Genomic DNA, 25,405 nt, shown 5'->3' with positions numbered 1-25,405 from the left:
TTTGTACTGTTAAAGACTCTTATACTTCAGTTACATGATTTGCCAGTTTTAAATGATAACCTTGGAACTCCCAGGTATACAGATGAGGCAGTTAATGAATATATCCTGTATCCCAGTTTCTTTCCCACAACCCCAATTTTGGTTAGCATGTCATTTCTACATGGCTGTGTAACGTTTACATTCTCTTTCTTCACTCTAATCGCCACAGTAGTTTTAGACATTGTTCTAAAGTTAAATGTATCTGTTCAGCCCCAGTCCTTTTGCTCTAGCATTGCCTTTGTCTCGTGGTTGACCGAAATTCATCTCCCAGTAGTTTCCTCAAGAAGGGTCATAGGAACAATATTCTGCGAACTTGTGTATATTCAAAGCTGTTGGCCTGTAAACTTTATGCTTGAAGGACAGTTTTGTTGAACGTAAAATCCTTGACATCCGTTTTCTTTTCTTGCATGTCTTGTAGCTCTTGCTATATGATCTGCAGGGATTGAATGTTACCAGAGAGAAATTTGAGACTGGTTGATTTTCTTCCCCCATATAAGTGATTTGATCTTTTTACCTTGTTGTCCCCTGTCTCATTAGTAACCACCCTGGGTTAGTTTTCCTTGGCACATAGTGTACCTTTCAAGGGTTCCTCTATCTTTTTTTTTTTTTTTAATGTATTGATGTATTTAATTTTTTGACCACGGGGCACATGAGATCTTAGTTCCCCGACCAGAGATCGAACCTGCTCCCCCTGCATTGGAAGTGCAGAGTCTTAACCACTGGACTGCCAGGAAAGTCCCATCAAGGGTTCGTCTATCTTTATAGATTATACTTGAAGGATTTGTTCTATTCCTTTGGCTTAGTTTCCTTTTTTGAGAACTCTAGTTATATATTTATTGATTCTCCTTTTATCTCACTTTGGTTTCTGTCATTCTCTTTAATCTTTTTTTTTGAACTTTATTTTCTTTTTATACAGCAGGTTCTTATTAGTTATCTATTTTATACATATCAGTGTATACATGTCAATCCCAATCGCCCAATTCATCCCACCACCACCACCCCGCCCCACTTTCCCCCCTTGGTCTTTAATCTTTTTAACTTCTTTCTTTGTTTCCATCTCACTTCAATTCTCCTTTTCCCTTCCTGTGCTTTCCAAGGTGCCTATTTTCCTTTGTGTTCCTCCCCGTTTTGTCTTCATTTCTCTGGATTTTTTTCCCTTCTTCCCAGCTCACATTTCCTCTCTTCCTGTTGTCTCTTCCTCAACTTCTACTTTGTGGTCTTCCTTCATAGAGGCCGTTGCTTCACTTAACATTTTTTAGGGATGAAAAATGGTCACTTTTCTCAATAACAATAATTCCCGTGATTCATTTGGGAGAGTCAAGGCTCTCTCTGCTGCTTTACAGAAACAGAAAGCTTCCTGCACACACAGCTCATCTGTGTGATTCTATATAATTGTAGCCTCACCTCCCTTGCTTCTCCGAACCAAGGAAGCCAGCCCTGCTCACCCTAGTTCCCAAGTGTACCGATGCACTGGAGGGTGAGTCCCTGACCCTCAGGAAGTGATTTTCTGCCTGAGCTTTTTGAGACACTGCCCCCAAGAGCACCCCCCTCCTACTTTCCATGCTTGTTCTCTTCACTTTTTCCCTCCTTGGCTTCTGCCTGGTCTCTGCTGTTTTTGGAAGCCCTTACATGTATTTTGTTATCTGCAAATTAATCTCCCTCCTTATCTCACTGAAAACGAAGTCTTGAGTTTTTGTTTTCCCTGTTGCTTCTGAGCTCAGCCTGGAACATACCAGTTCTGATTTTAGGGCAATGAAAAACCTTATTAACTACTGTCCTTATTCGGAAGAGAACAACTACTAAGGTCATCACAAAAGGGTTTTGGGTCATGTTAGCTTGAAGAAAATGAATCAGGGCCTCAGCCTGGAGGTTCTTATAGAAGAGATAATAGCAGAGCTCTGTGATAGAAACTTGCAAAAGAGCAGTCTTGCAGGATGTTGAGGAAGCACAGAATTCCTGGCCCTAGCCAGGCGGGAGCTTGCATGGTGCCCCTCATTCCTGTATCCATCCCCTGGAGATCTGGGGGAGGGGGGCCAGAGGGCAATTATAGGAGTCCACAGATTACCAGCAGCATATATGTCAGTGTGAGCATGAAATGTAATTATGTACTTAATTGCAAGTTTAAGTAGATCTTATTTTGACTAAAGACATGAGTGGAACCTAGGTTCAACCTGAGAGATGCAGGCCACATTGTATCATGTGCATATACGGAAATATACATTAACTTATAGAGACTAATAATCACTGAATTGAGCATCTAACCTTAAACAGTTTATCAGCATTAACAATGGAAATGTCACTAGGTCTTTGTGTAATTATTTTGCTAATTGTCTTCCTTGCTATGAATGGAACTACTTTCTTATGAGGTCTAAGGTGTGATGTTAGGTCTTAGTAATAATCAGGCTATCACCTTTATCAATAAAAGCATTGACTGACTTCTGTATACTCTATAGAATTTTTTTAAAGGGTTGAAGATACCTTACAGAAATAGAGCACAAAGAAATTATAGTAAAGAAGAAAATATTGGGAAGGAAAAAATGAAATGAAAGAACACAAATTGCATGCTGTAAAAACATCCAGTATTCCTGCTCTGAGCTTTTGGCTCCAAGCTTCTAAGCAGGCAAGGCAGAGAAGGAGCCACAGTCTGGGGCATGAGGCAGACACAGATCACTCAGAAGAGCAGCTCCTTTTGATATTTCCATCAGAAATTTCCTCCTCTGGCCGATCAAGAGGATATTGTGTGGTATAAACAATGTCGTCAACAACTTCCTGGCAGCATTAATGTTCCTGACAGCTGCTGACTTAAAAAAATGCACAGTGTGAGAGTTGAGGGTTAAGTTTTATTTGGGAGAAAATGAGAACTATAGCTCGGGAGACAGCATCTCAGGTAGCTCTGAGAAACTGCTCCAAAGACGTAATGGGGGAGGTCAGTATATATGTGATTTTGGTGAAGGGGGAGTATATGCAATCAAGCACATATTTTTTTGCAGAAGGTTTCTGCTAGTCTCGTGAAGGTTACTGCTAGTCCCGAGGAGCAGACGTCACCATGAAGGAATTGAGTGCTTTTCCAGATACGAGGAGATGCAAGAATTGGGCTCATAAAATGGTCTCCTGAAAATATGTGGCTATCTGAAGACCTGTTCTGCCAGTTTTTCCCAGAGCACGGAGGGCCTCATTTCTGCTCTCCACCCTGAACTCCTTTCAGGGGGAGTTGAAAGTCAGCAGCTGCAGCAGCATGTGATTTAGTCCTTGTAGAGGTAGATGGCAAGTGCCAATTTGTAGCTGACACAGCCATTGATTTCTTTTTTTTTTTTTACTTTTTTTTATATTGATTAACAATGTCGTGTTAGTTGATAGAAGTTCATTTCTTTTTAATTTTTTACTTTTTGGCTGTGCCGCGCGGTATGTGGGAGCTTAGTTCCCCGACCAGGGATCAAACCCGTGCCCCCTGCAGTGGCAGCACAGACTCTTAAGCACTGGACCACCAGGGAAGTCCGTGATTAATTTCTAATGACCCTTCTTAGAGTGTTCATTAGTGTCAGCCAGAGCCATTAAACCAACACGCAGTTCAGTGAACACAGTTCTGCCGGTGTCAGAGCAGTGTGATCCAGGCCCACAGTTCTGCCGGTGTCAGAGCAGTGTGATCCAGGCCCACAGCTCTGCTGGCTTAATCCTGGGATAGACTTTAGAGTCTCTCATTTAAGGAAGGGAATGCATGTTCTTCCAGCAGTCCTCCCTCATGATTTGTTTCACCCAAACGTTTGCTAAGTATTGGGCAGTAGTTTGGCAAGTTTCTGGAAGGTAGATATTTTGTATTACCGATGGGAGATCTATCTGTAGACTCTCACTGCAGGTAGATTTGAGGGCTCTTTTTTTTTTTTTTTTTTTTGGCTGTGTAGCATGTAAGATCTTACTTCCCTGACCAGGGATCAAACCCGTGCCCCTATAGTGGAAGTGCGGAGTCCTAACCACTGGACCGCCAGGGAAGTCCCCAAATTTGAGGGCTCTTTTAACTGCCCACTTACTTGTTTCCAGTCATGTGTATACACACCTAGAGTCCTTGTTGCTGGTGCCCTGTCATCTTGTCTGTGTCTTACTTAAATGCCAACTAAAAATATTATAAGCATCAGACATTTTAGTGCACAGAATTATTATATAAGCTCCATTTGAAAGGAGACTGAGCTTTAGGGGAATATCTGTGGTACCAATAAGAAATTCATTCATTCATTCATTCATCAAATTTAATAGAGCACCTACTAAGCATCGAGCACCATGGTGAGTATCAGGGACTGTGTACCCTGTTGCTTTCCTTTGATCAGGAATTTGAAAATTCCCACCTGATCTCATTTCCCAGTTGAGAAACAGGTAGAGACCTGGAACCCACATCTTTAAGACTTAGAAATTCTGGGTGATCACCATAAAGATATGAGACCTGGCAACTGGATAACCAGTTAGAAGGAAATAAACCTGTTTTTTTATTTTAAGTTTTGAGGGTTCTCTAGCCTTTTTATTTTCACTCGAAGTTTAATTCATTTTAAATCTCCCCTTTGGTTTTCTTTTCTCATCATTACAGGAAATTGAGTACAAATTGTACAATTTTCTTCATTGTTTCAGATTTTGAGATCCAGAGTGAAAATGGGGAGAACTCTAACCAAGACATATTTGAGGATGTTGAATCACATGAAATGTTCTCCGAAATGCCTGAAGGGGAAGGCATTCCACAATCTGACTGGGAAAGTGACTTGGAGAGAGACTGCAGCTCCCGGGGGCCCCGGGGAAACACCCCAGGGGAGGACCATGGGGAGGTGCCACCCCAGGGCAGGGAAGTTGGACAGCTCATAGGCCTTCAGGGCACCTACCTGGGTGAGAAGCCCTATGAATGTCCCCAGTGTGGGAAAACCTTCAGCCGGAAATCCCACCTCATCACGCACGAGCGGACCCACACAGGAGAGAAATACTACAAATGCGACGAGTGCGGAAAAAGCTTTAGTGATGGTTCCAACTTCAGTAGACACCAAACTACTCACACCGGGGAAAAACCTTATAAGTGCAGGGACTGTGGGAAAAGCTTCAGCCGGAGTGCAAACCTCATAACCCACCAGAGGATTCACACGGGAGAGAAACCCTTCCAGTGCGCCGAGTGCGGCAAGAGTTTCAGCAGGAGCCCCAACCTCATCGCCCATCAGCGGACTCACACGGGGGAGAAACCATACTCGTGCCCCGAGTGTGGCAAGAGCTTCGGCAACCGGTCCAGCCTGAACACGCATCAGGGTATCCACACGGGAGAAAAGCCCTACGAATGTAAAGAATGCGGTGAAAGCTTTAGTTACAACTCCAACCTCATCAGGCACCAGAGAATCCACACAGGAGAGAAGCCGTACAAGTGCCCTGACTGTGGACAGAGGTTCAGCCAGAGCTCGGCCCTCATCACCCACCGGAGAACTCACACGGGGGAAAAACCTTATCAGTGCAGCGAGTGCGGGAAGAGCTTCAGCCGCAGCTCCAACCTGGCCACGCACCGGAGGACCCACCTGGTGGAGAAGCCCTACAAGTGCGGGGAGTGTGGGAAGAGCTTCAGCCAGAGCTCCAGCCTGATTGCACACCAGGGGATGCACACGGGTGAGAAGCCCTACGAGTGCCTGACATGTGGGGAGAGCTTCAGCTGGAGCTCCAACCTCATCAAGCACCAGAGGATCCACACGGGTGAGAAGCCCTACAAATGCAGTGAGTGTGGGAAAGGCTTCAGCCAGCGCTCCCAGCTGGTGGTGCACCAGAGGACCCACACGGGTGAGAAGCCCTACAAATGCCTCATGTGCGGCAAGAGCTTCAGCCGGGGCTCCATCCTGGTCATGCATCAGAGAGCCCACCTGGGAGACAAACCATACAGGTGTCCCGAGTGCGGGAAAGGCTTTAGCTGGAATTCAGTCCTCATCATACACCAGCGAATCCACACCGGAGAGAAGCCCTACAAATGCCCCGAGTGCGGCAAAGGCTTCAGCAACAGCTCCAATTTTATCACACATCAGAGAACTCACATGAAGGAGAAACTTTACTGAAGGGGCAGAGAGGGAAGGTGAGGGACTGGCCCAGGAGGGCACTTGCCACTCTGCCCCCAGACAGGGATGTGTCTGTAGAAGAGCCATTCTTCCTAAAGGCTTGTTGGGGATCTTTGCCAGAATCTTACCCCTTCTCACCCTCATTTCTAGGATCCCATCATCTTAGTGGTCAGTCAAACCCCGAGAACAGAGCGTAGGAATGGAAGGTCGGAAAGCTGGGGCTTTTTCTGTCACGTTTCTCGACTTGATTGGCTCCTCCACTCTTGATCCTCTGTGCCCCCAGTTTCCTCTTTGGTAGAACAGGGGGGATATTTCTCTGTGTGGAACGGAAGACAGCATGGCCCGCATTTTAGAGAAATACCAGGAACCTGTTGGTGTTGGCTGGTCGTTCTGCTGCCAGTTGTTGGGCTAAGGTGCCTTCACCCGGGCTGCTAGCATCCCAGGGCCCCTGCCATGGCAGAACTGGCCCTTCCTGCCTTTGTGTCCTGGGGTTTGATTTCGGGTCAAGGTGGTGGGGCTTCTCCAATTCTGAGTCATCCGCGTGAAGCTAAAGCCCTTTTCTCGTTCTAGAAATTGTCAGGAACTCCAAAACACGAGGGAGTCTGGCCCAGAACCAGTGTCCCAGTACCTTTCCATTGATAGGAGTTGCCCAGGGCCTGCCAGGGAAGCCATAAACGGAGGAGATGTATGTGTTTGCTCTTGTCTCTGCTTACTGTCCTGGGGTAAGTCGGCTGTGGGTCGGCGGGGACACATTTATTCTTGCAGGGTTTCAGTTTTTGAGTGTGAGGTGAAGTCAGAGCCGCCAGCTGCCTCCCCCGGTGGATGGTATTTCTGTCTTGTTCAGGGTGAAACCATCCTGCACTCTGCAGGGTCACCTTGTGTCTTTACCCACCAGATACATGGCCCCATAATCATCACTCTGTGCACTTGTCGTTTTTATCTTACATATACAGATCTAGAATTCTGTCTGGTAGCTTTTGTATACAAAGAACGTTATTTTTAAGGAAGTGTTGATTTTGAGGACACATCACCTGTACCCTGGAGAGATTTGGGCTTGAATCAAGAGTTGTGCTACAGATGTCGCCCTTGATCTTGGGATGCTACCAGGGCTTTGTTCTTGGGTCCTTGAGCTGTGAAACAGTAAAGACAGGATGATAGCAGGTGAAGGGGTTTGTTAGGAGGGAAGAGGAGAGTAAATAGGCTTTTCTCTCTTACACATAGGGCCTGCGCTCAGAAGGCACCTTGGTTCTTACAGGGTGGATGCTCCAAATTGCCTAATAAAGTAGAGTCCCATTCTTTTCCTGAGTCTGTCTTTTCACATGTGTTAAAAACCCGAACTTGACAAACCCATATCTCACTTCCCCACCCCACCCACCTCCTGCCCCAGGCTGGAAGTGGTCCAAGACCTTTAGGGGGAAAAAAATCACTTGCTTCAAAGAGCACACCTTTGGGTGAACCTAGTCCTGTGTGCTTGACCAGTGCACACACCTCTCCACTGCTCTTTGCTAACTCTGCATCCAGTCTGTCAACCAACACTTGGAGCGGCAGCTCTGGCTAAGGTGCCAGATGATTCCCAGTGGTCTCCTTGGGAGGCCATCTCCATCCAGAATCAACTAAGTTAGACACAAGGAAGCTCTGGGCAGTAGCAGTTGTTACACCAAACCATGTAGGCTGTGAAATCCCCGTCACCGATTCCATTCCTTCACTTATAGGGCAAACATTTACTGAGGGCATGTGTACCATCACCATGCTAGGTGCTGGAGAAAGGTTGTGAACAAGAAGTTCCGTTACCCGTCGTCATGCCGCTTTACTAGGAGAAAGATTTCCATCTGTCTGGGAAGATACAAGAGCTGCCCTGCCTGTAAGGGAGAGTGGACAGGAGGGTTTCCTAGGTGGCGTTCAGTTCTGGAATTTGGGTTGTAGAAGATAGTGGTTTTTCTCTTTCCCTTAAGCTCAACTTGAGAAAAGAATTGATATTAAGGTTTTTAAACCTTTCTAACTAAATTTCTTTTTTTATTCCTCCCTACCTGGTATAAACACAAAATGTCCTGGAAAAAAAGGAAACCAGATTAGCTGAAATTGCAGAATTAGACTGGAACCAGGTTGGGGAAATGACAAATGGTGGTTCTAGAAAGGTTGAGAGCCCATTGCTTCCTGTCCTGCTTGCACCTAGAGGGGGTCTGCAGAGGCAAGGAGGGGTCTTCATGCCGGATGTGTTGGATGGAAGGACACGGCCTTCTTCCCCTAAAAAAACGTCAAGAAGCCCCAGCTCCCCCGGCAGATCTACCTCTGCCACATCTTTGTTCACAACTCAATTACACCTGTGTCTCTGTAACAAAGACGATTTCCCCTTCAAGGTACATATATTTAGGGACTGAGTTTTTGTTACCAGTTTGTTTCTAAGTTCATGGGAATAGCCTTGGGACCGTTAAAAACCTACAGTAAATGGTTTTTTTTAAAGGCATCTGCTTTACCCTCAGTGTGGCCCCCAGGCCCACCTCAGCAAGTCTTTCACGTGACTGGTCGCTTCCTCTCCCAGGCCCCGCAGTGGCCGCCCTTTACCCATTGGCCCTCAGACCCACGCTAGCCCCCAGGCTCTGCTCACCTCTGAGAACCTTGAACCTGCCAAGTGTGGCCTCCCTCAGTGTCCCAACCAACAAACTTCTGTGTATCAAACCCTGTCACTTCCTTGCCTCCGGGCTCAGCCTAGATGTGTGCTTTCGGTTTAATAGTCATCTATCTCCACCAGTCACTTGCCTCCACCTCCCTCCAGGACTCAGGACCTTGCTCATCTGCTATTTCCTCTCTCGATTTCCAGTCTATCCCTCTCTACTGGCTTCTTCCTGCAACTTACTCACCTCCTGCCCTTGTTCCTAGAGCCTCAAACTTGCATGTTCAGAACTCAAGTCCCCCACCTGCCTCCCTTGATCAGGGTGCTGGTTCCACAGGTGTGTTTCCTCGTTGTGAGTAGCACTGCCATCCACTCGGTGTCACGCAACCCAAAAACCTAGGAGTCGTCCAAGACTCTTCTTCCCTCGAATCCCTTAGAGCCGTTTGGGAACCAAGCCCTTCTCAACTTTTCCCAGCCCCGACCCCCCTGCCCTGGCCTAGTTCAAATCCCTGCCCGACACTGCAAAAGCCCCCTTCCTGGTGCCCCAAGCTCCCTCTGGCCCTGCTTCCCGCTACTCCATCCTCCATGTTGTAGCCAGAGTGAGCGTCCTTCCACAGCAAAGAACTGAGCCTGTCACTACCTAGCTTAAACCCTCCGGGGCTCCCCCATCCCCCTAAGGAGGCCACAGTCCTTGGAGGGCAGATGAGGTCTTCCTGATGGGGGCCTCTGTGGAACCTCACGTTCATGCCTGGCCTTGCCCTCGTCACCACACCTCTATGCCCTTGACCATCTTGGCCCCCTGGCAGCTCCCCTCAATGTGCCCTGCTGGGCCTCGTCTCTCTGCTCACTCTGCTTCCTCTTCTGGATTGCTGGGCTGCCCTGTCTGCCCAAGGCACACCTGAACATCTTTGAAGACTCAGCCTGGGTACCACTCCCTTCGTGAGGTCTTCCCTGCACTTGCCTGGCAGACGTGACCCCGCCCACCACACCCCTGAGCTCTCCAATTTCGGTGCCTGTGACTCTCATTGCATTGACTTGTTACGTGATTCTGCCCTGTCCCTCTTCGAGTTTTTATGCTGACACCCATACTGAGGTTCCAAACTCTCTCTCCAGCACTCAGAGCAGGGCCTGGCATGTGATAGGAAGTCAATAAATATTTGCCAATTGGGTTCTCTCCATACAGGTGTATGTAAATGCAAGAGGCGGATGGAGCCCAAAATTCTGACCCGGAAAATGGGTTAGGTTTCCTACCCTTCCCTTTGGTAAGATGATTAAGTTAGTTTTAACTTCAGTGACCTTTCACCTCAGTTACAATTTATTGGTATCAGTGAATGGAGACACAGCGAAAGACATTTATAAAAACCAACCCACCGGGCTTCCCTGGTGGCGCAGTGGTTGAGAATCTGCCTGCCAATGCAGGGGACACGGGTTCGAGCCCTGGTCTGGGAAGATCCCACATGCCGCGGAGCGACTAAGCCTGTGAGCCACAATTGCTGAGCCTGTGAGCCACAATTGCTGAGCCTGCGCGTCTGGAGCCTGTGCTCCGCAACGGGAGAGGCCACGATAGTGAGAGGCCTGCGCACCGCGATGAAGAGTGGCCCCCACTTGCCGCAACTAGAGGAAGCCCTCACACAGAAACGAAGACCCAACACAGCCATAAATAAATAAATAAATAAATAAATAAATAAATAAATAAATAAAATTAAAAAAAAAAAAAAACCCACCAACCAGCATCCTAACGAAAAAGCTTTTATTTTCAAAATGTCACAGATCATCAAAACTCAGTGAAAAACATCCATCCCCTTTCTTATAGCTGAGTCCATAGTACACCATCTATTTCTCTTCTCTCTGGGCAAGCAGTGAAGCTTGGAGACTTTATCTTACTCTCACCCTTTTAATCCCAGGGTATTCGTATAACTATATCCTGAGACAGTTCTTCTTGTTTTAACTTTTTGTTGAAACATAACACACAGTGACTTCCCTGGCGGTTCAGTGGATAAGACTCTGCGCTTCCAATGCATGGGGTGCGGGTTCAATCCCTGGTCAGGGAACTAAGATCCCACAAGCTGCCCGGCACAGCCAAAAAAAAAAAAAAAAAAGAAATATAACACATAGATAAGTGTACAGCTCATATAATTTTTACAAACTGTATACACCTGTGTAACCAGCACCCTGGTCAAGAAGCAACTTAGTAGCACCCCTGTCAGGTCCCCTCTGGGTCAGTAATTTGTCTTCTCCTGACCCTGTTCTGAAGTTTGCAGTGGGGCAGGTGGAGTGTTGGGAGCTGAACCGACCTGGCTCTAGACACACTTGTGCCACTAACCACACACCCTCACTTTTAATAGAGATTTTACATTTTGAGGCAGGTCATCATGAGACTTCCTCTTGTTTTTCATGGAATTTTATTTCCTTTTGGGTTGCATTTCTGGTTTACAATAAGCCATAGTAGCTTAGTGTAACACAATTTATGGAAGGGTTACTCTGCACAGGCACTGTGCTAAGCTCTTTCCATGTGGGTCTCAATCCTGACAACAACCCTGTGAGGTAGGTTAGTATCCCTACTTTACAGATGAGGAAGTGGAGACTCAGAGGAGAGGTTCAGTATGTACCTTGCCCAGCACCTGTAGCTTAACCACTCTACTCCTGAAGTCAATTAACCCCGCTGCATTATTACAGCCACGAGAAACACTTAAGGAACAAATGGAAAGAATAACAAAACATTAAAATAAAAACAGCATATTGGCTACTCCCCTAGTATCAAGATGATCCACAACTGTAACCGGTCCTTCCTTGCACGTGACTGGTGGTCGCCCTCCCCAACCCTTTATCCCTGATGGGGAGTCCTGTCTCATAACCAGGGAGCTGTGCAGGGGCCCGGTGTGCTGGGCTTGCCCTTCCCACAGTCTCTCACAGACCTGGAGTTTTTCAAATGCAGGGCCATTTTAACCTCCCTGCTGCCTGGCCCTGTTAAGCTATTTCAAATCTCTGGACAGAATATTAGAGTCTTTCCTTTCTCTCACTCTCTTGACTTTATAAAATAGCCCATGGCCACAGAGGAAGTGAAAGTAGAGTCGCACGGATGATGTTCAGATTTTGAGACAGAAGGTTGCAGAGCCTGGTGGAGAGTAGGGCCTGTGGTTAATTCCCTTCGGCTCTCCACCCAGTCACTGGTGCACCTGAGCTCTTGCCTCTGGCATCAGCAGAGGCTATGGCTCCTGGGCCTACCTGCCCCTCACTCCCTCTCCCCTGCTCACTCTTCCCAGTGTCCCAACTCTGTGAATTTTCCATGCATTCAAAGGCCCACGGCAGCTGTAGAAGAATGGCTGCTGGGAGGAAGAAGGTCTGGCTCCAAGGAAACACTTTGCCCAGGCCCTCACAGCTCACAGGCCTTGGTAGGCACAGTGTCTCTGCCGTTTGTTTACACTGTCGGTGTCGGGGCAGGAGGCCTGCCAGGATGCCTTGGGGTGGCACATCTTGGCAGATTTACCACTCACGAGTTCCAGTCCCCAGGTTTCGTGGTGCAGGCACCCAGAGATGACCAGACACTGGGTGGGAGGCTCCTGGTAACTAAATTTCCAAGAGACCAATACTCCAGAAGCCCAGTTATTATTTATTTACATTGGGGATCTCCAAACCCAAGCCACTTTCAGAGCACCCCTTGTTCCTGGTCTCCAGTGACTGAAAACTGAAATGGTGGCTTTGTGATCAGACGGTGGCTGGTGAGCACGGATTGAAAGAAAGGGGTCATGTGACACACACCCCTCAGGTGATGAATGCTGCACTTCAAAATCCCCTTCTCTTCCCTTCCCCCCAGGGCTGTCAGCTCCGTGCCCAAGATTGCCTCATTAACTCTTTTTTTTTTTAAATTAATTAATTCATTTATTTTTGGCTGCGTTGGGTCTTTGTTGCTGTGCGCAGGCTTTCTCTAGTTGTGACGAGTGTGGGCTGCTCTTCGTTGCAGTGCGTGGGCTTCTCATTGTGGTGGCGTCTCTTGTTGTGGAGCACGGGCTCTAGGTACGCGGGCTTCAGCAGTTGTGGCACGCAGGCTCACTAATTGTGGCTTGTGGGCTCTAGAGCACAGGCTCAGTAGTTGTGGCACACCAGCTCAGTTGCTCCGCGGCATGTGGGATCCTCCCAGACCAGGGCTCGAACCCGTGTCCCCTGCATTGGCAGGCGGATTCTTAACCACTGCGCCACCAGGGAAGCCCTCGTTAATACTTTTTTCCAGGTTTCCCTGATGAACACGTCCCCTTCCACAGATAGGTTAGTGTCACTGGTTAAGTTGGAGTTAAGTGGACAATCCAGTGGGCTTAGGAGACAGTGGTCTCCACTCAGTACATGTGGCTGTAATTAGTTGAATTCTTAGAGGATACGCTTATTTCTTTCATCTCAAAATCCTTGTCTCCTTACACACTGCTTGTAAATCCCTCTGTGCCATGTTTTTCTAAACATATCAATGGTCTAGAAACCACACTCTTGCTGAAGAGTTTCAGCACTATTGTCACCTGCCTCTCTCAGTTGTCCCATGTGATACCGCCTTTCTGAGTCACTAGCTCCTGCTTGTCTCCCTCCTGTTCCTGTCCTGAGATCTGTGGCGCAGTGGATGGGGTATTGGGAGCCAAAGACACCTGACAGGCCTGGTTCTAGACACCCCTGTGCCCCTAACTAGCAGCATGACTAGGGCAAGTCACTTCTGGAGGTCTCGTTTTTCCTCACCTGCTCAGCTGATGCCTGTGCTTGCCCTTCCCATTCCAGAAGGCTGCTCGAAATCACTCGGTGTGGCGGTGAACGTCGAAATCCTACTGTCTGTGGTAATATTGATAACTCAGATCAAATGGAACCTGCTTTCACCAAAGAACGGACCTTTCTAGGTTTCTGAGACCAACTGTCCTCTGAGGGACCAGAAAGCTTTAGCTGGGAAAACATCTCATCTGTGTAGACTCTTCGGGGGCCTCTAGTCCCAGTCCTTGGGGAGTGTGGCTCGCAGCTCGAGGGCACGTATGCAAGTCTTCTCGTTTGGAGGACTGGATGTGGTGTTGACGGTGAAGGTGATAGGAGCTAGGTTTGGGATGACCCTTTCCAGGTTTGATTTTGCTTCCAGTGAAAGTTCTATTGGCTCAGGAGATCCCTGAGTTAAGGGAATGGCACATGGAATACTTGGATTAGTCATTTTCAGTTTTCTTTTTGTAACAGTGGAACCACTTTTTCAAGTGAAATCTTGCAACAATAGAAAACATGTAAAAGCAGAGGTGCTCTGGTGACTGGATGGTGAGAACCCAAAGCGCTCTCCTGGGCTGGGTCTTTGCCCCACCTCACTGGTCCCTGAGGCAGCTCTCTGGAACTTCTGGGCTGGGCTGGTTTGAAAGCTAGCTGTGTGTGCATGCTGAAAGAGCTGGCCTGAGTTTTTCACATTAGCCCTCTTGGAACTAAAATCAAGAGGCTAGAAGGAATCTCCATGGCCCAGACTTGTAACTGGATTTAGGACTCTACGGAGAGAGTCCTTGTTGTTCTGTCCTTCCCTTGCCCCACCACAGGCTGCCCCTCCTGGGGGGAATTGTAGCTTCACCCACCTTCTGTTGAATTTTAGACCTTTAATCAGTTTAATAGGGAGTGAGACCTAACTACGCAAAATTTGTTGTCAGAAGCAAACCAAATAAAATATGCAAAAGTGAAGTATAGTTTCCTGCCCCCTTTCCCTGAGGGTACACCTTCTTTCCTCCTGGGCTCTCCCAGCTGCTCTCCAGTATTTCCTTGCAGTCATTTACTTTAAAAGCACCTCCATTTAGCACTTATCACACTGCATTGGAGTTGTTCACCATTTCATTTTAGAAAATGCATCCTCTGCCAGACTGCACTCCTTAAGAGGAGAAAGTGTTTCGCTTGTCCCAAAGTATATGCTCTACAATTGATTGTTAAATGAATAAGCGTCAATGATATTCATCTTGAATCACCCAGGACCGTGCACGCAGGAAATGAGGAAGTGTGTGTGTGTGTGTGCGTGTGTTAGGCAAGGGGGAGGATAGTGGTGAAGCATTACCACAGTGGGCAACTATGCCAGAAAAGTACTTTAAGAGGCAAAACATCTGAATTGGAGTCTCAGCGCCACTCTAAGAGAGACCTGGGGTCCAAGCTGCCTGGGTTTATTCACCTGTATAATAGGATTAAATACGGATTAACAGGGATAAACACCCGCTTTCAGCTGTAAGGGAAAACGCTTTGGAAAGGGTCTTTCAGTGGTCCCCGGGCAGAGTAGACGAGAAGCCGCCACCTTCCCAAATTCTCACGGGGGTGGAAGATGCGAGGCAGGACTACACCCGCTCCACGTGCGACGATTATAGTTGCGGCTCCGCACCCCCAAATCCGGCGTGTAGGAAAGTCCCACCCATCGTCAATGATTCGTCTGAAACAAATGGGAGCCCAAGCCATCCGCATAGGTTACTGGTTAATCCTGCTGTCAGTCTGCAGGCCCTGGTGGAGGCCTATGGGAAATGTAGTCCTGCCAAGCCCCAGTGTTTCTGGGGCTCGCATTTCCGCTCCCGGTGTTTATGGCTGTCCGAAGGTCCGGACTTGGGGTCTGGGCTCGGGGTGGGAGTGTCGTGTGCGGACCTTCCGTGCCCACAGAGAAGGTACCGCGGAGTCGGGGCCCTCCAGTGGTCGCAGGGCCTCGGCGGACGGGAGCGGCTCTCACCTCGGGCCTGGGCCCGCGCGGGCTGGGCGTGACCGGGCGGAGACCCCGGGTCCCGCGTCCCCGCGAGCAGACCCCGGGGCAGGATGCGCCCCTCATGCTGGCGGCGTCCTCCTTCTCCCTGCCCACCTGGCCCGGCGGGGATGACCCTGGCCCCGTAGCCAACGAGGCGACCCTGTCCCCAGGGCCCGCGTTTACCCCATAAAGCTTCCAGAGAAGGTCGCCCGCGGAGCAGAGTAGCCTTCCAGTGTAAGTCACGCTCTGCGGGCCAGTCACCCGGTCCACCGTCACCGGGCTGAGCCACTGCCCATTTCCTGCCAGCTTTGTGACCTTGGGCAAGGTCCTGGGGGTCTCTGAGCCGTGACTGCCTCAGCTTTGAGGGAGTTGAAGCCTGAATATCTCTTAACTTCCGTTCCAACTGTAACATCCTGTGAGTCTGTGATCTTATTATCCTTGCTGTTACATCTTGTAACCTTAACCAGGGTAAATCTCCCTGTTTGGGAGAGAGTTATGATGCCAAGACTGAGGAATCCAGAGAGAACAAATCTGAGAACCCACTCAGAGGCGAGGACAGTTGAGGGTTGGAGCCGTTGAATCGCTGAAGCTTAGAGCGGGCTCCACTCAGGCTCTGCTCTCCAAGGTGCTGCTACCTTGTGTGCCGTCTGGCTCTTGTACTGCATGTACTTGGCAACACTCTGAACACCAGTGGCTTGGGAGAATGGGCAGTTTACTGTCCCCATTATCTCCATCAGCTCATCCTCATTCTTCAGTATGGGTCATTGGCATTTTCTTGGCGTTAAGTAAATCGCTATGCAAACACAGCTTCACGCTCCTCTGCTTTCCAACCAGACCACCAGCCCTTGATCCCTACTGTCAGACTTCTGGAGCTGCCTCCCCAGTGACAGAGGGCCAGACTCCATGGGCATCAGGACATGGGGAAGGAGGAACAGGAAGATTTTTCTTCACCTCAATCCCACTGGGCTAACCCTTGTGATTTTCACTAGAATTCACTCTGTAATGTATGTCTCTGGCTCTAGAATTTCAAGTTCTACTTAGACTCCTATCTAAAGGTGGCTTCCCAGTGAAGTAAAGGAAGAGGTTTGAACTTCAGAGCACAGCTGCAGGGTTCTTCTCTGATCTGAACAATGGCTGTAGCTGTGGATGAACAAATCCAGACTCCTCAAGTACAAGAAGAGCTCCAAATAGTGAAGCTGGAAGAAGATTCCCACTGGGAGCCGGAAATTTTCTTTCAAGGGAGTATCCCTGGACCAGAGACCTCCTGCCAGCACTTTTGGTATTTCCACTATCAAGAAGCATCAGGACCCCGGGAGGCACTCATCCAACTCCAGAAGCTCTGTCATCAGTGGCTGAGACCGGAGAAGTGTACGAAAGAGCAGATCCTGGAGTTGCTAGTCCTGGAACAGTTCCTGGCTGTCCTTCCCCAGGAGATCCAGATCTGGGTTAGACAAAAACATCCAGAGAGTGGAGAGGAGGCAGTGGCTCTGGTGGAGGACTTGCAAAAAGAACCTGGAAGACTGGGGCTGCAGGTGAGATATGGAAACTTATTTCTGAGTAGTTAAAATAGAGGAATGTGAGAGACAGAGCCACCTTGGGTTGCCAGCAGTGTGGGTGATGTGTACACTTTGCTGTTGGTGTCAGCATGGAGTTTGCTTATTCCCTGGGCCTGGTAGCTGCAACTTTCCTTCCATTTTCAGACTGACTTTTCAGAGGATGCACAACATTGGTTGCTCTGAGTGTCGGTCCCCACCAGTAAATAAGAGAATTGTTTAAAATAGTTTGAGCACCACTCTGATCCAGGAGGAGCAGATACAACCTATTTTCTCTTTGGAGAACAGCTCTCATTCAGCAGCAGCCAGCCTGAAGCAAGGGGTTTCACTGGTCTTTATTGACATTATTGAACCTTTAGGTCCTGTTGCAAAATAGCTGCCTTGTTGCTTGCTCTCTCTGTATTGTTAGTTTTGCCTAGAGGTTGACAGGAGCAACCCTGGGAGAGCTGGGTGGGCAGATTGCAGTGGGCCTGGGTTCCAGATCTTATCTCCATGGCACCTCCCACACATCCACACTCCTTACTGCCCCTGCAGTGATTTGCATAAGACTGAGTTCCCCCTTTGCTTCTTTATGGGGATGATTAAGTTTTAGTGCCTACAGAATTCTGACCATTTCCAGTCCTTGAACAGGGACAGGAGGTGCTGTCAGAGGAGAAGGATCCCTCAGGATCGGTACTAGGTCCCCTAAACATCCATCTGAAGCAAGCACAGACAGAATCCATGTATCTGTTCCAGGCAGTGGTGAAGAACTCACAGCCAGAACCAGAAGACCAAATGAACCACAGCCCCAAAGTAAAACTTGGATCCTTCTGTGAGAGCGGTAAGCAGCAGCAGTGTAGGGAGGGAGAAGGACCCTTCTGTGGGGAGGGCGTGAAACCCGCTCTGAGTGCAGGGAGTGGGGTAGCGGGTACAGCTCCTTTCCCTGGGAGAATGTGGCATATAAACTGAGGCTGACCACATGAATCTATGGGATCCTCAACAGGCACCTCCAAAGGGAAGAAGAACCTTGGTCGGCATGTTTTGTAAAACTACACAGCAGAGCTGGTGGCACCTCTCCTTATGTGAGTGAGACCTTACTGGTCCCAGTAGGTAAGGCGTGGGTACCAATTTTAGGCCTGGGTGGTAGGAAAGGCACAAGGTAGGGCTAAACTAGAGTGCAGTAATTCTCAAAACAGGTACGTGTCCCCAGACCAATTCAGATGATTCACATGTGTTATCAAAACTGAAGAATGAAAGCATAAAACGCTGACAGTCAATAACGTGGATGGATATGGAAGGGAAATCTGGAACTCTCCTTTGAGAAATGTGTTGTTTTGCTTTTTCACCAGTCCTTCTTTGATGGGACAAAGCAGACACTGAGAGAAGGAGGAAGACTCTTCTGTTTCCAAACCAGTTGGGCTGGTCCCTGGGAGGAGCCAAGAAGCATTCCCTCTAATGGCTCCTTTCTCTTGCCCCAGGCCTGCCTGATCCTCAGGCTCTGGGTCTTTCTATGGAGAACAGCTGTGACCAGGGGACCATGAGCAGCTCCCAGGTGGGCCAGACATTTCTCTTATCAGGTCACCTTCTGCTACTGAGTGGGGCCCTTTGCACCAATTCTCTTGCCTATCGGAAATTCCAAAGGAATTTTACCCAGCGGGCAGTCCCAGTAACTTTATAGATTAGGCTCCAAAATTTCATCAGCTTGCAAAATGTTGCCCAAATCTCCTTCCTTGTGTAAGGCAGTGCCACAGCTGAGGTAGTGAGAGGTTGTATTAAGTCATTCTTTTCCTTGACTCTAAGATTGCTTGTTTGTCTTAAAAGTAATGGTTACTTCCTTCTTTCGGTATCTGGATCTTTCCCTCATGGTATGCAGGATTGTGTAGTGGGAGAAAAACAAAAGCTTCAGATTCAGACAGTCCTGAGTTCAAATCCCAGCTCTGCCGCATACTAACGGGAATTTTGAGCAAATGTGAAGTTTCCAGTGCAGTGCCTGGTGTTCAGTAAATGGTAGCTTAGTTCTTCCTTTGCTTTCTCTCCTCCCTGTCTCACTCATTGAATTTATTTATTTATTTTAATTAATTAATTTATTGATTTTTGGCATGTGGGATCTTCCCGGACCAGGGCTTGAACCCGTGTCCCCTGCATTGGCAGGTGGATTCTTAACCACTGCGCCACAGGGAAGCCCTCCCTTGGACTTTTTTAAAAAAATTAATATCTCCCCTCCCTGGCATATAAAGTGCTTGGGATTATTAGATTCACCCAACCATTATGTCTTCTTCTTGTCTCCCTGCAAACAGCCTTTCCAACCCACAGACCCTGTGTGAGCTCCCACGTGGAGCAGGAGGAAAACCCACAGACCCCAGATCTTCAGTGCTCCAGAGAGAAGGAGAGTGTGAGACTCCCTGGTGGGTTGGGGAAGAGTCAGGCCTGGCCAGGTGCCCATCTTGAGAAAAGCCAAGACGGGGGATGAGCTGGAGTGGCAGGGCCTGAAGGATGAGAAGGTGGCAGGGATGCACTGGGGCTACGAGGAAACCAACATTTTCCTGGGAATTCTCAGTGAGTCCTGGATTCATGAGAAGCTCCGTATGTGCCATCGGAACCGCCAGGTGTACCGGATTGTGGCTGAGCGGCTGCGAGAGCGGGGCTTCCTGCGGACCCTGGAGCAGTGTCGTTACCGGTTCAAAAACCTCCAGACCAACTACCGCAAAGCTAGGAGCACCCACGTGCTAGGAACCTGCCCCTTCTACAACAAGATGGATGCCCTGATGTGTCCACAGGCCGCCACCCCCATTCCAGAGGTGGCCGGGGGTCTGCTTGGGCAGAAGTACCGTGACGTGGAGCAGGAAGAACTGCAGAGGGCTTACTGGGAGCAGGAGGAGGCGATGCTGGCCAAGGCCATGTTAGAAGGTGGGTCAGAGAAGCAGGGGTGGAACCAAGGCCATCCAGCAGCATCTTTAGAAGAAGGGCATTCAGGAGCCATAATGGAGGATTCTGAGGGGGGAGAACTGGGCACTGAAGAAGCGTCTGGAAGCCCTGGTATCCCAGCCCTGTTTTGGAGTCCTACTGGTAAGCCCCTATCACCAGCAAGACGGGAGGGCTCTGGCTGTTAGCAGGGTTTGGGGAGGGCCTCATCGCAACCAGCTATTTCAGAGGTGCTATGTGGATTGAAGGCATATTATAATAGTTTGGAAAGGGCAAGGAAAGACTATTTTTACATACAAAAGGTGGAGCGCTTTGTTCATGTGTGTAACTGAGAAAAAGGAAGAACCACTATATAAGTATGATGATCATCAGCATAAAAATAAATATGCGTGTGCATATTGTTGGATCCAGTCCTGTCACAGAGGGAAAAACCTACTTGATTACTTCTCGGGAAATCACTAAAATGCTGTTGTAGGAAGTGGGGGGATCTTCTGCTATATTCATTACAAAACCAGCAGCATTAGCTTAGCTTAGCTCTGTCCCTTTCCCCAGGTGTGCACTGGGGGTATGAGGAGACTAAAATTTTCCTGGGAATTCTTAGTGAGCCCTACATTCATGAGAAACTCTGCACCTGCCATTGGACCCACCAGGTGTACTGGATTGTGGCTGAGCGGCTGCGGGAACGGGGCTTCCTGCGGACCCTGGAGCAGTGTCGCTACCGGTTCAAAAACCTCCAGGCTAACTACCGCAAAGCCAGGAGCACCCACACTCCAGGCACCGGCCCCTTCTACGATGAGATGGATGCCCTGATGAGTCCCTGGACCCTGGCCAACACCTTTGATGCCTTTGAGGTGGCAGGAGGCGTTCTGCGGACTAGAGGGGACTCCAAAGAGAACCAGAAGGCAGTGACAGGGGATGGTAATGAGATGACAGAGGAGCCCAGGAGCCTCGGCCCCCAGGCTTTGAGGGGGTACCCCAATGGTAAGCTCTCTTCCCCGAAGTGCACTTCAGAACAGTGGGAGAGAGGAAGCCCCGCGGGAAGATTAGGGACCGTGAATCAGGAGACATGCTTATCGTCTGTCACTCTGCTATCACTAGTCTGTATCTGAATGGCCTTGTCAGGAGGAAAATTGTTGATGTCTATAGAGGGACACTATTTACAACCTATCTTTAAATACTCATAGAAACCAATAGACTCAGGAAGATGATTTTGAGGGTTTTGCTCTGCTCGACAGCAAAGGGATCGCCCTGCCTGCTTTTAGTAACAATATTAGAGAAACAGGAGAGTTACTTAAAGTTTCAGTTGTTTGTTTCCACCTAAAGTGCCCCATAGATGTGAACTCTGCATATATTATATACAACAGTCTGCCACTTTAGACTTGTCTGTTCCCGGGTACATAGGTTAAACACCCTGAGCCCCCATTTTCTTATCTGCAAAATGGACACAGTGATGGTATCTACCTCCCTGGGTTGTTACATTGTTTGTATTCAGCAAATGTTAGTTCTCATTGTCATCATTGTTATAATTATTGTTAAAATACATAAGCACATTGCCCTGTATGCTGAACTTAAGGGGGAAAATTTCCTAAGTCATTAACTTTTTCTTTTGAAAACTAGACCTTTCTGAGACGTGCTTCCATTCTCATCCCACCTACCACTTCCAGATATGAGAACAGAAGGCAAATTACATAAGAACCCCATGTCCCTTCTTGCTTTTTCTTGGGCGGGACCTCCAGTTCCCCCGTCAGATGGGGTCTCAAGTCTGGAGGGAAGTGAAGAACTTTGGAAGGACAGTCTCCAGGATTTCAAGGAAATTCGGAAAACTTCCTGTGCAGGTGGGAAATGAGTGAAAGCTAGTATCTCACCAACAAAGAAGTCAGACCTGGAATTCTGAACATGGACAAGCCAGCACTGGGCAAGGGCGGGAGAGGAACCCAGGCACTTGATCTTCCCGGGTTATTGTTCTGTGGTGCTGAAACCACAGGAGTTGTGAGAAGAACAGAAAAGAAAGCCTGGTCTCTTTAGTTACCTTGGAATGTGTAGCTATAAACAAAGTATTAGTGTTTATGATTTCTCTCTTAAATTTCTATCTGAATTTATAATTTTAATTAACTATCACTTAACCAGGTTAGTAGAAAAAGGGAACATGGATGACCCCAAATTAAAACTACAGTCAACCTTAGATTATTGGAGGGGTGAATTTCTCATGATTAAGATGAGCTCCCTTCCGTGGTGGGGCTCAGTCATTTTGTTGGAATTTCAGGTGATCTGATAAATAGAACTGTTCTTCTCCTGCTCAGGTTCTAGACCGACTGAGAGAGACATGAGTAAGACATTGAGATCAAAATGGAAGCTTTCTAAATGGTGGAGCTCTTGAGGGTGTGGCTTAGCTGTGGGGTCGCACAGAGCCCCAGAACTGAGCTGCAGGCAGCACTGGACAACCACCGCCTCGCCCTGCAGGGATAGAGCCTTCACTGCTGATCTTCTGAGCCACGTGCACCAACTGCTTGTTAACCAAGGAAGTCATTCCTCCCACCTGTAAGGAAGGGGATGGAGAATGGCCAGGAGAAGTATTCTAAGGCACGTCCCTCTACCCAGAAGGCAGTATCAGGAAGAGGAAGGTGGCTTTTTAGTACCGATTGCCAGTTCATAGGTGATGGGAGGAGAGGGGGAGCTGAGCTTGGGGACAGAGCCTTTGAGGAGCGGGGAGCCGCTCTGACTGAAGAGGAAGAAGTGCGCCTGGACCTGCCTCCAGCCTTTCTCCACGTGACCTTCCTGCTTAGAAGCTGGGGGAGTGAGTGAGGCCTGGATGTCTGCTGGTCTTGACAATGGTTCAGCCATATTCCAGCTTATTTGTTCCTGGTTAATGGAAAATTGATTAAGGTCTGTCACCACCAATAACTTGTTTTTAAGTGACCAGTAAGGACCTCTTTCACATTGTTTCCATTCTTCTGAATCAGAAAATAGGTAACCTTTGCAGTTTCATTTCATTCTTTCAGATCTTGAAACAAGGACAGAGAATGAGGAGGATTCAAGCCAGGACATTTCAGAGGCAGTAAAACTACCTGGGGTGTTATTAGGAAGATCCAACATGGATGTTTCCCAATACCTCAACTGGAGGAAAGACTGGGAAAGTGAATATGGGGCAGAGAAGCAGTGAGAAATATCCTTAGAAGATGGACAAGAGTGGCTCTCTCCTCCAGAAAGAGACTTAGGTAAATTCATAGGTCCTCAGGGAACCTATGTTGGAGAAAAACCCAATATATGCTGTGAATGTGGAAAATATTTCAGCTTAGCTATCCACGGATTAGCCCACATTGGAGAAAAGAAACCCTATAAATGTGGCCAATGTGGGAAAAGCTTTGGCCAAAGCTCATATCTGGTTTGCCACCAGAGAATCCACACGGTGGGGAAGCCCTACAAATGCCCCAAATGTGGGAGAGGCTTCAGTGATCATTCTGACCTCATCACACACCAGAGAATCCACACAGGAGAAAAGCCCTATAAACGTGGGGAGTGCCGCACAGGCTTCACGCAGAGCGCAGGCCTTATTACGCACCAGAGGATCCACACAGGAGAGAAACCCTGTAAGTGTAGTGAGTGTGGAAAGAGTTTCGCCAACGGCTCGCACTTTGGGACACACTGGTGAACCCACACTGGCGAAAAACCCTACCGGTGCCCCGAGCATGGGAAAAAGTTCTGCTCTCACCAGCCATCAGAGGAGAGAAACCCTATGAGTGTCTGGAATGTGGGAAACGTTTCAGTGACCGCTCAAACGTCATTACCCACCGGCAAATCCACACTGGAGAGAGACCCTATAAATGCGGGGAATGTGGGGAGAGCTTCAGTCAGAGCTCAAGTCTTATTATTCACCAGAGAATGCACACGGGAGAAAAACCCTATGGATGTGCTGAGTGTGGAAGCCGATTCAACAATAGCTCACGTATTAGTGCACGTCGGAGAGCCCATGCCGGGGAGAGACTCTAGGTGTAGGGGACCTATCTTGAAAACACTGCAGAATCTACCCCAAAAAAGGGTTTGTATGGCCCTGGATTCTATACCACGACACCCACAGGAGAAGGAGAGAGAGCTCAAATCCCAGTCCGACAGGCTGTACTTTGTTTCTCTCACTCAGTACCCACTGGGCTTATGAAATACCACTCAAGCCTTTCCTGTCCATGCTGTTAAAATGGAAGCTGATTTCCAGAGGATTCAGAGGCTAGTTCTGAATCTGACTGTATCACCATCTCAATGAGTCTTCACTGTAATTCTGTGCCTTAATTTTCACAGCATGGTAATGTGAGGGTGAGATCCTTATCCTCCTTCCAGGATGGAGGCGGCTCTGCCCTCCCGTGGTGATGGCATTAATGACGTAGAACCAGCAGTGGCTGAGCAGTTTCCTCCCAGCACTGGGCAGCTAGACAAGGATTTATTTATGAACTAAATACATTTCTAAGGGTCTTCCCCTGTTCTCCCTCGGGGAGGACTGGAGCCCAGGAACTGTCTGTGTTTCCCTACATCCCCTGTCTTAGATTTACATGGAGTTACTTGAGAGGAAAGCATTCTATTGGGTTATTTGGAGGAGGGAAAAGGAGGAAAGATCAATGCTAAAGGCTGACTTTCTAAACCATACCCTACTCTTCCTCCAACATATTAGGTTGAACCATGGGAGATTGCCATTTTTGGTCTATAAAACTAGCGAGTTCATGATTCACCCGAAGTCAAATTTTTGCATGGTTGAATTACTCCAAACTGCCAGCAGGGCTGCTGCAGAGCTTTAAAGCTCATACCGTATCCTAAAAATGTGAGACTGGGTCTAGAAGATCGTGAACCAGGGTAATAAAGTGGGTAAGGTCTTTTCTGTTTGTCAATATGTCCAGAGCAATAACTAGGAACCATGGCGTTGATTAAGAAGACGCCTGGTTGGAGGATTTACTGCTATATCACCTGCCTCTGACAAGCTCACTAGTTCCCGTCTGTGCTCAGGTGTCCAGGTCCTACAGGGGAGGCCGAGTGCAGGTCAACAGGTTCTGGAGATTTGGGCATCTCTGTGGGAGCAGAGTCCCTGGAGGGCCTCTGACATACAGAGCAAATGGTGCTTGGAAATAAATGGAACACAGTTTCTCCCTCTTAAAATAATTTCCTTGTGTGTTTGATTTTAAAGTATTTTCCCACAACTTTCCAGAAACCCATCAATTATAAAACAAAGCACAATCTACACATAGTACAATTTTATCTAAGTAGATTTATAAAGTATGATTATGAAGTAATTAGTCTTTCTTTAAAAAAAAACATAAAAGAACTTATCTAAAGTATCTGTCAAAAGTAATCATTTTGATGCACTGTGGACTTTATATGTTGTTGCCATTGTCGAAGACATCCTTCGGGTTTTCCTTTAAGAACTGTCTTCAAGCCGCCTTAGAAAGCCTCGTGTCCGTGTATCTCTAGCACATAGAGATACACGTGAGGAAGGCTTGATAAACACCGACAGAAAAGACAGCTTGCTTATTGTCTAGCCTGATCACCTCCCTTATCCACGGGCGGT

General features: G+C 48.1%; 2 protein-coding genes across 9 annotated transcripts in view; both read left to right on the top strand.

The window, feature by feature from the left end:
* Nucleotides 1-16,496, top strand: part of ZSCAN2 (zinc finger and SCAN domain containing 2) — a 29,541-nt gene extending 13,045 nt beyond the window's left edge. For 4 of the 5 annotated variants that reach the window (XM_059912409.1, XM_059912406.1, XM_059912408.1 and 1 more), the window contains one exon: nt 4,654-7,534. In XM_059912409.1, the coding sequence (XP_059768392.1) occupies nt 4,654-6,095 (1,442 nt within the window). In that variant the 3' untranslated portion in view covers nt 6,096-7,534. Of the gene's footprint in view, nt 1-4,653; nt 7,535-16,428 lie in introns of those variants that run through there. The other variant, XM_059912410.1, reaches the window with a different exon arrangement.
* A 1,797-nt stretch (nt 16,497-18,293) lies between these two features.
* LOC132359104 (zinc finger and SCAN domain-containing protein 20-like) lies at nt 18,294-25,075 on the top strand. 4 transcript variants are annotated; one of them, XR_009500734.1, is made up of 4 exons: nt 18,294-18,490; nt 19,236-20,004; nt 20,511-20,841; nt 22,860-25,075. XR_009500734.1 is itself a non-coding variant. In XM_059912413.1 (3 exons), exons 2-3 carry the CDS (start codon nt 19,449-19,451, stop codon nt 20,528-20,530), a joined length of 576 nt encoding a protein of 191 aa, XP_059768396.1. In that variant the 5' UTR covers nt 18,294-18,490; nt 19,236-19,448; the 3' UTR covers nt 20,531-21,157. The 4 variants fall into 4 exon arrangements, 2 of the variants coding, with proteins under 2 accessions (XP_059768396.1, XP_059768395.1); XR_009500733.1 differs by lacking the exon at nt 22,860-25,075 and adding an exon at nt 21,478-21,542; XM_059912413.1 differs by lacking the exon at nt 22,860-25,075 and having other exon boundaries at nt 20,511-21,157.
* The last annotated feature ends 330 nt before the right edge of the window (nt 25,076-25,405 follow it).

The sequence above is a fragment of the Balaenoptera ricei genome, chromosome 2 (assembly GCF_028023285.1).
Source record: "Balaenoptera ricei isolate mBalRic1 chromosome 2, mBalRic1.hap2, whole genome shotgun sequence".
In the NCBI taxonomy this organism is placed as follows: Eukaryota; Metazoa; Chordata; class Mammalia; order Artiodactyla; family Balaenopteridae; genus Balaenoptera; species Balaenoptera ricei.
Note: the sequence above shows the minus strand (reverse complement) of the source record. Positions and strands in the feature narration are given on the sequence as shown.

Coding starts and splice junctions, on each gene's coding strand:
- LOC132359104 (XM_059912412.1), top strand. CDS start 19,449: ATGCACTGGGGCTACGAGGAAACCAACATTTTCCTGGGAATTCTCAGT.